This window comes from Salmo salar, chromosome ssa13 (genome assembly GCF_905237065.1).
Source record: "Salmo salar chromosome ssa13, Ssal_v3.1, whole genome shotgun sequence".
Lineage (NCBI taxonomy): Eukaryota > Metazoa > Chordata > Actinopteri > Salmoniformes > Salmonidae > Salmo > Salmo salar.
The window spans coordinates 59,434,911-59,446,931 of NC_059454.1; the positions used below are offsets into that span (position 1 = coordinate 59,434,911).

The window sequence follows — 12,021 nt, forward strand, 5'->3', positions numbered from 1 at the left end:
AAAACCCTTTATCTTACTGAATGTTTTTCCAGGTTTTCTCCTGTTGGGTATGGAAAGTGTTAGATACAAAACACTAGTGTTCAAAAATACAGCATTTTGGAAATGAATGTTTTTGTTACTGTATTGCATTTGTGTGTATTTATATTTGAGTACATTACTGTAACAATCTTTTACAACTGGCTACAGTGTTAAAAAAACATTTTGGAGAGAGAACAGTCTTGACTGCAGTGTTCGCTTTTGCTAGAGATTCATAGAGTTTTGGGAAAATGGGCCAAAGATTCAGCAAACGTGTGGAACACTGTAAATTTCTTTTTATTTAATGAAAGCTAGGGGCACACTCGGACATAATTTACCAACGAAGCATGTGTGTTGCATGAGTCCGCCAGATCAGAGGCAGTAGGGATGACCAGGGGTATTCTCTTAATAAGAGTGTGAATTGGACCCTGTTCCTGTCCTGCTAAGCATTCAAAATTAAAATGCTGATTATTTTGTTTTTAGGAATGTAGTGATGTCAAAGTACCCCCCCAAAAAAAAAAACCCAAACTAAAATAGTACTTTAAGTATTTTTACTTAAGTACTTTACACCACTGGATATTATGCTGGCAACAGGATCGCAGATAATATAAGAGTCCTTTTACAAAGACATGCTTAACTTGGGAAATATATTTTTTTCTGCACTCTACTTGTTTTTCACAACATTGCAACCACCTTAAAAGGTATGGATAATTTGACATTTTAATATTGTATTAATACCAGCATTTCTATGTATTTCATTTACAGTGTAATGTGTTCGGGACAATGGAATGGGCAGCGTGAAAGGCCAGCAGCACTCTAATCTAGACAGATGCCTAGAACAGGTATGCCTGTCTGTTAGCACTATCTAACGACAAACCATAATTCCATTGTCTTTGTATCATGTTATTCACCTGTTGATATTGTTATTTGGGTCAAGAGCACAATCAGTACAAAAGCACAATGACGCCAGACCCTCGACGTGAACATTCCAAACCTTAATTCCCCTCACTTCTCACCTTTTTTAGCCAATGATTTGCTTTGTGGCCTATGGAATGGGTGTAGTAAACAATCTATTCAGTGCCCCATGAAGTGACACAACATTTAGATTCCAGTGGCGCTCGGTGATGAGGGAGAACACTTTTATTTTTTTTATTTCATGAGCATGGCCTTATTTCTATTACAGCATATTGGATGACTGTCATTCATATTCTATTCACCCAGCTCAATATAACATCGCTAGGTTAATTCTATTACATAATACTCAAACTTTCTCTATATAAAGTGACTAGTGTTCCATTACTAAAGTGACCAAAAAAAGGGCAGCGGCCTCTAAGGTGCAAGGTTGCGTAACCGGGTGGAAGCCAGCTAGTGATGTCTATTTCACAGTCTGATGGCCTTGAGATAGAAGCTGTTTTTCAGTCTCTCGGTCCCAGCTTTGATGCAGCTGGACTGACCTCGCCTTCAGGATGATAGCGGGGTGACGGGCCGTGGCTTGGGTGGTTGATGTCCTGGAGGGCAGGTAGTTTGACCCCGGTGATGCTTGGGAAGACCACACCACCCTCTGCAGAGCCCTGCGGTTGCGACGGGGCAGTTGCCGTACCAGGCGGTGATACAGCCCGTCAGGATGCTCTCAATTGTGCATCTGTAAAAGTTGGTGAGGGTTTTAGGGGCCAAGCCAAATTTCTTCAGCCTTCTGGGGTTGAGGCACTGTTGCGCTTTCTTCACCACACTGTCTGTGTGGGTGGACCATTTCAGATCGTCAGTGATGTGTACGCCAAGGAACTTGAAGCTTTCCACCTTCTCCACTGAGGTCCCGTGGATGGGGGCGTGCTCCCTCTGCTGTTTCCTGAAGTCCACGAGCAGCTCCTTTGTTTTGTTGACGTTAAGTGAGAGTTTATTTTCCTGGCATCACTCTCCCATGGCCCTCACCTCCTCCTTGTAGGCTGTCTCGTCATTGTTGGTAATCAGGCCTACTATTGTTGTGTCGTCTGCAAACTTAAGTGGCCACAAATGTGCGTGGCCTCACAGTGATGTGTGAACAGTGAATACAGGAGGGGGCTGAGTGAGCACCCTTGTGGGCCCCCTGTGTTGAGGATCAGCGAAGTGGAGGTGTTGTTTCCTACCTTCACCACCTGGGTCCTGGACTTCCCATCAGGAAGTCCAGGACCCAGTTGCACAGGGCGGGGTTCAGACCCAGGGCCCCAAGTTTAATGATGAGCTTGGAGGGAACTATGCTGTTGAATGCTGAGCTAATGATGAGCTTGGAGGGAACTATGCTGTTGAATGCTGAGCTATAGTCAATGAACAGCATTCTTACATAGGTATTCCTCTTGTTCAGATGGGATAGGGCAGTGTGCGGTGCGATGGCGATTGCATCGTCTGTGGATCTATTGGGTCAGTAAGTAAATTGAAGTGGGTCTAGGGTGTAAGGTAGAGGTAATATGATCCTTAACTAACCTCTCAAAGTACTTCATGATGAAAGAAGTGATTGCTACGGGGCGATAGTCATTTAGTTCACTTAAATTTGCTTTCTTGGGTACAGGAACAATGGTAGACATCTTGAAGCAAGTGGGGACAGCAGACTGGGATAGGGAGCGATTGAAAATGTCCGTAAACACACCAGCCAGCTGGTCTGGGCATGCTTTGTGGACGCGGCTAGGGATGCCGTTTGGGCCGGCAGCCTTGCGAGGGTTAACACGCTTAAATGTTTTACTCACGTCGACCACGGACAAGGAGAGCCCACAGTCCTTGGTAGCGGGCCACATGGCACTGTGTTATCCTCAAAGCGGGCAATGAAGGTGTTTAGCTTGTCCCGAAGGAAGCAAGACGTTGGTGTCCGTGACGCTGCTGGTTTTCCCTTTGTAGTCTGTGATTGTCTGTAGAGACTGCCACATACGTCTCGTGCCTGAGCCGTTGAATTGCGACTCCACTTTGTCTCTGTACTGACGTTTTGCCTGTTTAATTGCCTTACAGAGGGAATAACTACACTGTTTGTATTCGGCCATATTCTCAGTCACTTTGCCATGGTTAAATGCAGCGGTTTGCTCTTTCAGTTTTGCGTGAATGCTGCCATCTATCCACGGATTCTGGTTTGGGTAGGTTTTAATAGTTACAGTGGGTACAACATCTCCTATACACTTCCTGATGAACTCAGTCACCGTATCCGTGTATTCGTCGACGTTATTCTCAAAGGCTAACAACAATCTTGAAGCATGGATTCCGATTGGTCAGACCAGCGTTGATTAGTCCTTAGCACGGGTACTTCCTGTTTGAGTTTCTGCCTATAGGAAGGGAGGAGAAAAATGGAGTCGTGATCAGATTTGCCAAAGGGAGGCCCTTGTAGGCATTTCAAAAAGTTGAGTAGCAGTGGTTCAATGTTTTTCCAGTGTGAGTATTACTGTCAATGTGTTGATAGAACTTCCGTAGCATTTTCCTCATTTGCTTTGTTAAAACCTCTTAAGGATCGTACCCTTTTTTCAATTTTCGTCTAAAATGACATACCCATATCTAACTGCTTGTAGCTCAGGGCCTGAAGCAAGGATATGCACATTCTTGAATTTTTTTTCTTCTCCATCATCTTTGAAATGCAAGAGAAAGTCCACAATGTTTAGGCGCAATTTAGATTTGGACCACTAGATGGCAGCAGTGTATGTGATTGGATCAGCCCCCCCCCCAAAAAAAACAATGAACCATTGAATTACTGTTCAAAATGGTGTATCAAGTCTGCCCAAATGTGCCTAATTGGTTTGTTTATACATTTTCAAGTACATAACTGTGCACTCTCCTCAAACAATAGCATGGTTATAGCTACTGTAAATTGGACAGTGCCATTAGAAGAATATAATCTTTCTGGCCATATCAGATATGGCTATGTCCTGGGAAATTTTCTTGTTACTTACAGCGTCATGCTAATCACATTAGCGCACATTAGCTCAACCGTCCCGCGGGGGGACACCGATCCCATAGAGGTTAAAATCCCCAGCTACAATAAATGTGTACTCAGGATATGTGGTTTCTAGTTTGCATAAAGTCCAGTGTAGTTCTTTGAGAGCAGTCGTGGTATCGGTTTGAGGGGGAATATACACGGCTGTGACTGTAACCGAAGAGAATTCTCTCGAGAGGTAATTTGTAAGTCGCTCTGGATAAGAGCGTCTGCTAAATGACTTAAATGTAAATGTAATACGGTCGGCATTTGATTGTGAGGTATTCTAAGTTGGGTGAACAAAAAGACTTGAGTTTCTGTATGTTATCACAATCACAACATGAGTAGTTAATCATGAAACATACACCCCAGCCTTTCTTCTTCCCAGAGAGTACTTTTTTTTCTGCACAATGTACTGAGAACCCAGCTGGCTGTATGGATGGGGACAGTATATCCCAAGAGATTCATGTATGTTACAGTCCCTGATGTCTCTCTGGAAGGAGATCCTCGCCCTGAGCTGGTCTACTTTATTATCCAGAGACTGAACATTAGCGAGTAATATACTCGGAAGCGGTGGATGGAGTGCACGCCTCCTGAGTCGGACTAGAAGTCCACTCCGAATAGCTATTTTTCCGCCGGCGGTGTTTTGGAGCAGCCTCTGGAATAAGTTCAATTGCCCTGGGGGGTACAAGCAAAAGAATCCAATTCGGGAAAGTCATATTCCTGGTCGTAATGCTGGTGACTTGCCGCTGCTCTGATATCCAGAAGTTCTTTCCGGCTGTATGTAATAACATAAAAAAATGTCTGGGCTAATAATGTAAGAAATAACATACACAAAAAAAAATATACTACAAAGTTGATTAGGAGGTAGATCAGAGCTGCCATATCTGTAGGTGCCATCTTTTGTCGTGACTCATAGCAGCGACGTTGTATTCCTTCTTGTGTCTATGCGCTCTCCTCCTCTCACCTTTTCCCTTTGCTTGTTTACTTCAATGCACAACACATCAGCTGTATGTGACCAGGCTAAAAAACCTTTCCAAGCCAAACCATATCATAACTGCTACACACAGCCTACATCCTTGTCACCATATTAGCTAAAGTAACATCGAAGTCAACATAGCTAATATAACTTCTGCAATAGTAAACCCACTACAATTATGCAGTAACGTTACAGTGTACAGTCAGTAAGCAGTTACACCGGCGAGCCCCTGTGGAAAATAAACAAGTAAATCCAAAATATTACCTTGACTAGGAAGAGTTCCAGTGTTGGATAGACATAGCCAGCTAGCTAGCTCTGTTTAAGCAGGGTGTTTGAGTAGGCTAAACTAGCTTGCTGAATTTGCTAGCTAAGTAAGTGAAAGTGAAAAATAATGATGAAATCCCTCTCTACCTCTCTTGCTTCTCCTTCATTTTGGAAGAAATTAATTTGTTCAAAGCGGTTCAACTATGTTTTTTTCTCTCTTTGAGTTAACTACTCACCACATTTTATGCACTACAGTGTTAGCTAGCTGTAGCTTATACTTTCAGTACTAGATTCATTCTCTGATTGTTTGATTCAGTGTACATTATGTCAGTTCATGCTACAAGAGCACTGATAGGTTGGAGGACGTCCTCCGGAAGTTGTCATAATTACTGTGTAAGTCTATGGGAGGGGGTGAGAACCATGAGCCTCCTCGGTTTTGTTTGGAAGTCAATGTACCCAGAGGAGGATGGAAGCTTGCTGTCCTCTGGCTACACCATGGGGCTACCCTACAGAGTGCTGTTGAGGCTACTGTAGACCTTCATTGCAAAATGGTGTGTTTTAATCAATTATTAGGTGACGTGATTATATTTAGTATAGTTTTATCTAAAAAGGAGAAGTTTTTAAATGGTCTGTTTAAAAAAAAAATGAAATTCACTTTGGAGGATGGTCATCTCCTTCCAACTCTGAGGAGCCTCAACTGATAGATTCTACAGACCCTACTGAGTACTCCAAACCCAACTTTTATATTGGCACAAATAATAGTTTTTTCACTATAAGCCCTATATTGTCAACATACCAGTCTGAACATTGTATTTGTCAACAGTGGTCTTAAAATAATGTTTTAAAAACGTATTTCAAAATATATTCCTTCTTGCATTTCATTGTAAGCACAATACAAATCGACTAACATGTATCTTTTGAATGAGTTCCTCTCTTTGCAATGTTTTGAAATACGGGCTTTTATTTTGAAGGGTCATTACCATAGGAAAGTGACATCATCGTTAGTGCTGCTAGCAGAATAGTAGTGTCAGCAGTCAATTCTTCCCAAAGAATTGATCAGAGGGAGGCAACTTTCTAACTGGATGCTAAATATGCATATCGTTCTTCACTAGGATTTTCACATATCCATTTTTGTATTATGTACTTTCGGTCAAGTTGATGTAAACCAGTTGCGTTATTGAGGTTAGTTTTGTTCTCATTTTAACAAGGACTTTTCCCTCCATGCTCGGGCAAAGAAACGGGATAGCAACGGGATGGGTGTATAGCGGTATCGGCCTAAAGTGAGATGGGATCATTGCATTGATTTCTTGGATTTGTTTCTGGTGTGAAGTTATGACAATGACTGGATCGATGGAAACTTCTTTCAAACAAGCTTTAAAGAAACCTCCATCACAAAGGACAACAGAGGTAAGTAAGCAAGCTAACGTTAGTTATGTGTTCTTGGTTTGAATTTCTCAAGTCAAAAAGTTAGCTAGCTAGCTGGAATAATTCACTTGCTAGCTAGCATTCTAACGCACTAGTTGACGAGGAGCAATGTTTTATCCATTCACCCAGCCAGTCACTCAGTTGGTTTTATTTCCAGGAAAATGAGAATGAACCACCTTGGTGTGTGTGTGTGTTATACACACACACACACACACACACTGAAGTTACTCTAGCTAGCTATCCAACCTGAGAGCGAGTTTGCTAACTACTGCAATGGAAAGTGAGTTGTCGTTCTTATTTACATGACGCCATGAATATCATTCAGTACGCTTTCACTTTTTAAGTTTTCTGAAAACTTTAAAGATTCAACGATTATGCAATTGTTGTCCTATTCTATTATGGGGGCCTCCGGTCATATGGTCAATAGTATCTCTCTGTGGCTATCAGTTTGATTACTGTTAAGGGTTTTGTGGGTCTGTCGTCATCACAAGGGATCTATCATCTGAGGATATTCAGATGTTTCTAAAAGGCAACTGTACACACACAATCATCCTTTATCAACAGTAGCCTTTATATTATGTGCCATTTGATAGACTATTTCCAAATTCTCTGACTTCTGAATGTGCTTGTTTGCGTCTACTTTTAGAATGCTTTCATAATCCATGATTCGTTCTTTCCCCTGTCATCCCACAGAGATGCAGAAGTTATTTATCTAAACCTCAGTTTAAATTAAGTTTTAGTCACTGCTCTTCTCTGACAAGCCAAACCTCAGCCCAGTTTAGTTGGCATTGCTTTTGCCATAAGGCAATTCCACAGTAACAGAGTGAATGTTAATGAAACAGACTTACTTGAAGAACATTTTCAGGTGCACAGTTTTATAACAGAATTACTGTTTGTGTGTCATTCTGTTACCAAACTTTTCATTTGCACTGTTCTACAAGTAAATGTTTTTGTAAAATGTAGGCCTTGTGCATGGTTTGTTTAACTCTGCATTCATTGGTTTTTGTTTCACATACTTTTTTAAAGTGTAAAAATCTGAGTTTCAGCATCACTCTGTTACTGTGGAATTGCCATACTATTTCCCCTAATAGCCTACTCTGTTCAGCTGCAGAACATTTTGAATTGCAAGCACTTTTCAAGGCACAATTGGCTAAATCCTACCTACAACCTAGTTCAAAACCCAATTTCTTTCACTGATCCACTGTTTTCGCTCAATGAACAGAAAGCCCTCTTTGCACCTTTTGAGAGAGGGTGAGTGCATAATACAAAGTGACAACACACTCTAAGCAACATGTTTTGGTCCTCGAACATAAACAAATAGCTGTGTAAAATTACTATTGAGGAGGATAAGTTTGTCAGGTGAGTGATATGACTTAAAATGTGGTATTGGTGCTTATCTTGTAGGCAGACATAGGCATTGCATGCGTTGCTCTCAGATGTAGGGCTTTATGATTGACTTTTATGCTGCAGGTATGGGCTGCGTCCAGAATGGTGCCCTTTTCCCTACATATTACATAATAAACTCCTGATCAAAAGTATTGCGCTAGGGAACAGGGTGCCATTTGCGATGCACAATGATGTCCGTGTCCTGAGTTTCCTGTTAATCATCCTGCTCTATCCACTAAGAGGCTGTGCCAGTAGAGGTGCCCACTACTGAATGACTTACTGTAGGGTTGTTACGATATCAGTACCGCACTACTCGGAAGTATTGTGGCAAGGAAACAAAACAGGAAGCGGATATAATTTATTTTTTACATTTGTATTGGTACAAGACAAGCACGTATTTCCAGCCTGTACTGGCTGTGTTGTGTGAACGCTGCCTGCGTGTGAAGGCTGCCTGCGTGTGAAGCAGGACTCAGGGCGTGAAGAGGCATATTCCCTCAGAGCCAGTACTGATAGTGAAAGCAGACGCTGCAGGGCCACTCTGAAGTAGGCAGGCTACATTAGTCACAAAGGTCAACGTGTCACTGTGGTGAAGCAATGGGAATTCCTGTTGAATTCCTGAAAACAACACACCCTGAAAGTAAATTGTAGACGCTTTGCCAGATTGTTTATTTATACTGAACAAAAATCTAAACGCAACATTCAACAATGTTAACAAATTCACTGAGTTTACAGTTCATATAGGAAATCAGTAAATTTAAAATAAATTCATTAGGCCTTAATCTATGGATTTCACATCACTGGGCAGGGGCGCAGCTATGAGTGGGCCTGGGAGGACATATACCCACCCACTTGGGAGCCAGGCCCACCCACTGGGAGCCAGCTCCAGCCAATCAGAATGAGTTTTTTCCAACAAAAAGGCTTTTATTACAGACAGGAATACTCCTCAGTTTCATCAGCTGTCTGTGGCTGGTCTCAGACGATCCCGAAGATGAATAAGCTGGATGCGGAGGCCCTGGGCAGGCGCGGTTACACGTGGTCTGTGGTTGTGAGGCCGGTTGGACGTACTGCCAAATTATTTAAAACAACATTGGAGCCGGCTTATGGTAGAGAAATTAATATTTTATTCTCTGGCAACCGCTCTGGTGGACATTCCTGCAGTTAGCAAGCCAATTGCACGCTCCTTCAAAACATGAGACATTGTGTTGTGTGACACAACTGTACATTTTAGAGTGGCCTTTTATTGTCCTCAGCTCAAGGTGCACCTGTGTAATGATCATGCTGTTTAATCAGTTTCTTGATATGCCACACCTGTCAGGTGGATGGATTATCTTGGCAAAGGAGAAATGCTCACTAACAGGGATGTAAACTAATTTGTTCACCACATTTGAGAGAAATAAGCTTTTTGTGGGGTATTTTATTTCAGCTCATAAAACATGGGACCAACATTTTAAATGTTGCGTTTTATATTTTTGTTCAGTATACACGCAGAGCATGTGTCCAAACAATTTTCACAGCATTAAGGTTTTTTTAGACTGTCGTTTTGATGTTTGTCTCTATTGTTCTTATCCCTCTATAGGGGCTACCAGAGAAGTAGACTACAAGCTCTTGCTTTTAAAACTGTCACCATGGTAGTCTTATTAAAGTGTATTTATTACTTTGCAAAACTGGTCTGGAATCCCTGTCTGTCAGTTTGACTCCCCTCTGTGTGAGTTATAGAGGCGTTACAAGGCCCACTTTCCTTTTCTATCACACAGACAGCGTCATTGCGTTTTGGTACACCAGAAGTACACTGATTTCCAATGGAATGCTGCGTTTGTCTTGCAGCGTTGCAGTGCATTTTGTGGTCCGTAGGTTATATATACCCACCGTATGTGTCAAATTGTATGTGCGGACATGACAGAAATAGTAGCAGAAGGGGAATGTTGAACTTCTGTTGCACACACAGCCAGTAAAAATTGTGGATTGCGTAATGAAAAATGTTTGACTGCAGAATTTTGTTACGCGGCATTGATGCAATGACGCTGTCGGGCTGATCGAGGCGCGACTCCTCTCCTATTCTTTCAAGGCAGCTCAAATATGTAGGTCACAAACATCCTGCGAACAACCCATTGCGGCTTAATTTAGCACAATAACATTCCGCTCAATAGCCTTGCACAGGTACACTAGAGAAGGACCTGGAAAATGTGAAGTTTAAGTATTTTTGGACATGAATGTCTACATTGGGCTTTGTCCATTCTTTCTCTTTTGCATTGTGTTCCCATTAAGAAGTTAGGCTATATAAATAAAGCTAGTGATAGGGCTCCCGAGTGGTGCAGCGGTCTAAGGCACTGCATCTCAGTGCAAGAGGTGTCACTACAGACCCTGGTTTGATTCCAGGCTGTATCACAACTGGCCGTTATTGGGAGTCCCATAGGGCGGCGCACAATTGGCCCAGCGTCGTCCGGGGTTAGGGTTTGGCCGGGGTAGGCCGCCATTTGTAAATAAGAATTTGTTCTTAACTGACTTGCCTAGTTAAATAAAGTTTAAATAAATAAAAAAAAATCTATATTTGAGATCTGGACAATTTGGAGTAGAACACTGCTCATGCAGCAAGTCTAAACAACCACAGTTTCCTGAGCTGATGAGCCATGCTGCCTTTATTTTCCCTTCCATTAATATATTGGCATTATTATTTGAGGTGAACTTGTTTAGGGTTGAATTCTATGTACTGTCATTGGTCTTAAGGCAGTACCATTTTGTCAATCTTGAGACCCCCCCCTTTTAATGGTACTATGGAAAAGCTGAGTCACTCAGTACAACACAACACCTTATTGCAGTGAGTCCCACATTTCCTCTCGGTCTGGTCCTCCTCTAAACAATGCTCTGGAAGTGGAACATCTGTTCCTTGGTTTAATTGCAAGGCTATGCACCCACCCCTCTCACACGTTCTTTTGTCATCTCTAAAAGGCCATTTTCGGACACAAATATGGGCAAGACACCAAAATATTTTTTCTGGCATTGCTTCAAAACACTCGTTTTAAAATACCTTTACAAGTGGTAATTTTGACAACTTGACGCACACACCCACAGAATGTGTGCCGATTCTGAACATTGACTCTACTGGCAGTCCACCTCAGAGCACTAACATGAAAGAATGAAGCCGTACCGGAACTGACTCTTTCAAGCCCTAACTTAGCTGACGCGTGCGACAAGAATGTAACGTGCACACCTCTTGCATGCCGGGAATATAAGCTGGTTCCGTGAAGTGCCCACCCCTCAGGCTGTTCACTCATTGTGATGGAAGTTTTCAGTCCTGGAGCGGCTGGTGACTAAGGCAGTGCTATCAGTATCTACTGGTTTTCCTGTCTATGGGTTAGAGGTCGACCGATTAATCGGAATGGCTGATAAATTAGGGCCGATTTCAAGTTTTCATAACAATCGGAAATCTGTATTTTTGGACACTGATTTAGCAATTTTTTTTCTTAATTTTTTCTTTTTTCTTATTGTTTATTTAATTTTAATTTTTTTAACCTTTTATTTAACTAGGTAAGTCAGTTAAGAACACATTCTTATTTTCAATGACGGCCTAGGAACGGTGGGTTAACTGCCTTGTTCAGGGGCAGAACGACAGATTTTTACCTTGTCAGCTCGGGGATTCAAACTTGCAACCTTACGGTTAACTAGTCCAACGCTCTAACCGGCTGCTTTACATTGCACTCCACGAGGAGCCTGCCTGTTACGCGAATGCAGTAAGAAGCCAAGGTAAGTTGCTAGCTAGCATTAAACTTATCTTATAAAAAAACAATCAATCAATCATAATCACTAGTTAACTACACATGGTTGATATTACTAGTTTATCTAGCCTGTCCTGCGTTGCATATAATCGCTTAGGTATACGTTGCTCCAACCATAAACATCAATGCCTTTCTTAAAATCAATACACAAGTATACACTGCTCAAAAAAATAAAGGGAACACTTAAACAACACAATGTAACTCCAAGTCAATCACACTTCTGTGAAATCAAACTGTCCACTTAGGAAGCAACACTG

The 12,021-nt window shown here is 41.9% G+C and overlaps 1 protein-coding gene across 7 annotated transcripts in view; it reads left to right on the plus strand.

The window, feature by feature from the left end:
- The first annotated feature begins 6,186 nt into the window (after positions 1–6,186).
- Positions 6,187–12,021, plus strand: part of LOC106567521 (rap guanine nucleotide exchange factor 6) — a 165,765-nt gene continuing 159,930 nt past the window's right edge. For all 7 annotated transcript variants that reach the window (XM_014136858.2, XM_014136862.2, XM_014136865.2 and 4 more), the window contains exon 1: positions 6,187–6,587. In XM_014136858.2, coding sequence (XP_013992333.1) covers positions 6,513–6,587 — 75 coding nt within the window. In that variant the 5' untranslated portion in view covers positions 6,187–6,512. The remainder of the gene's footprint in view (positions 6,588–12,021) is intronic.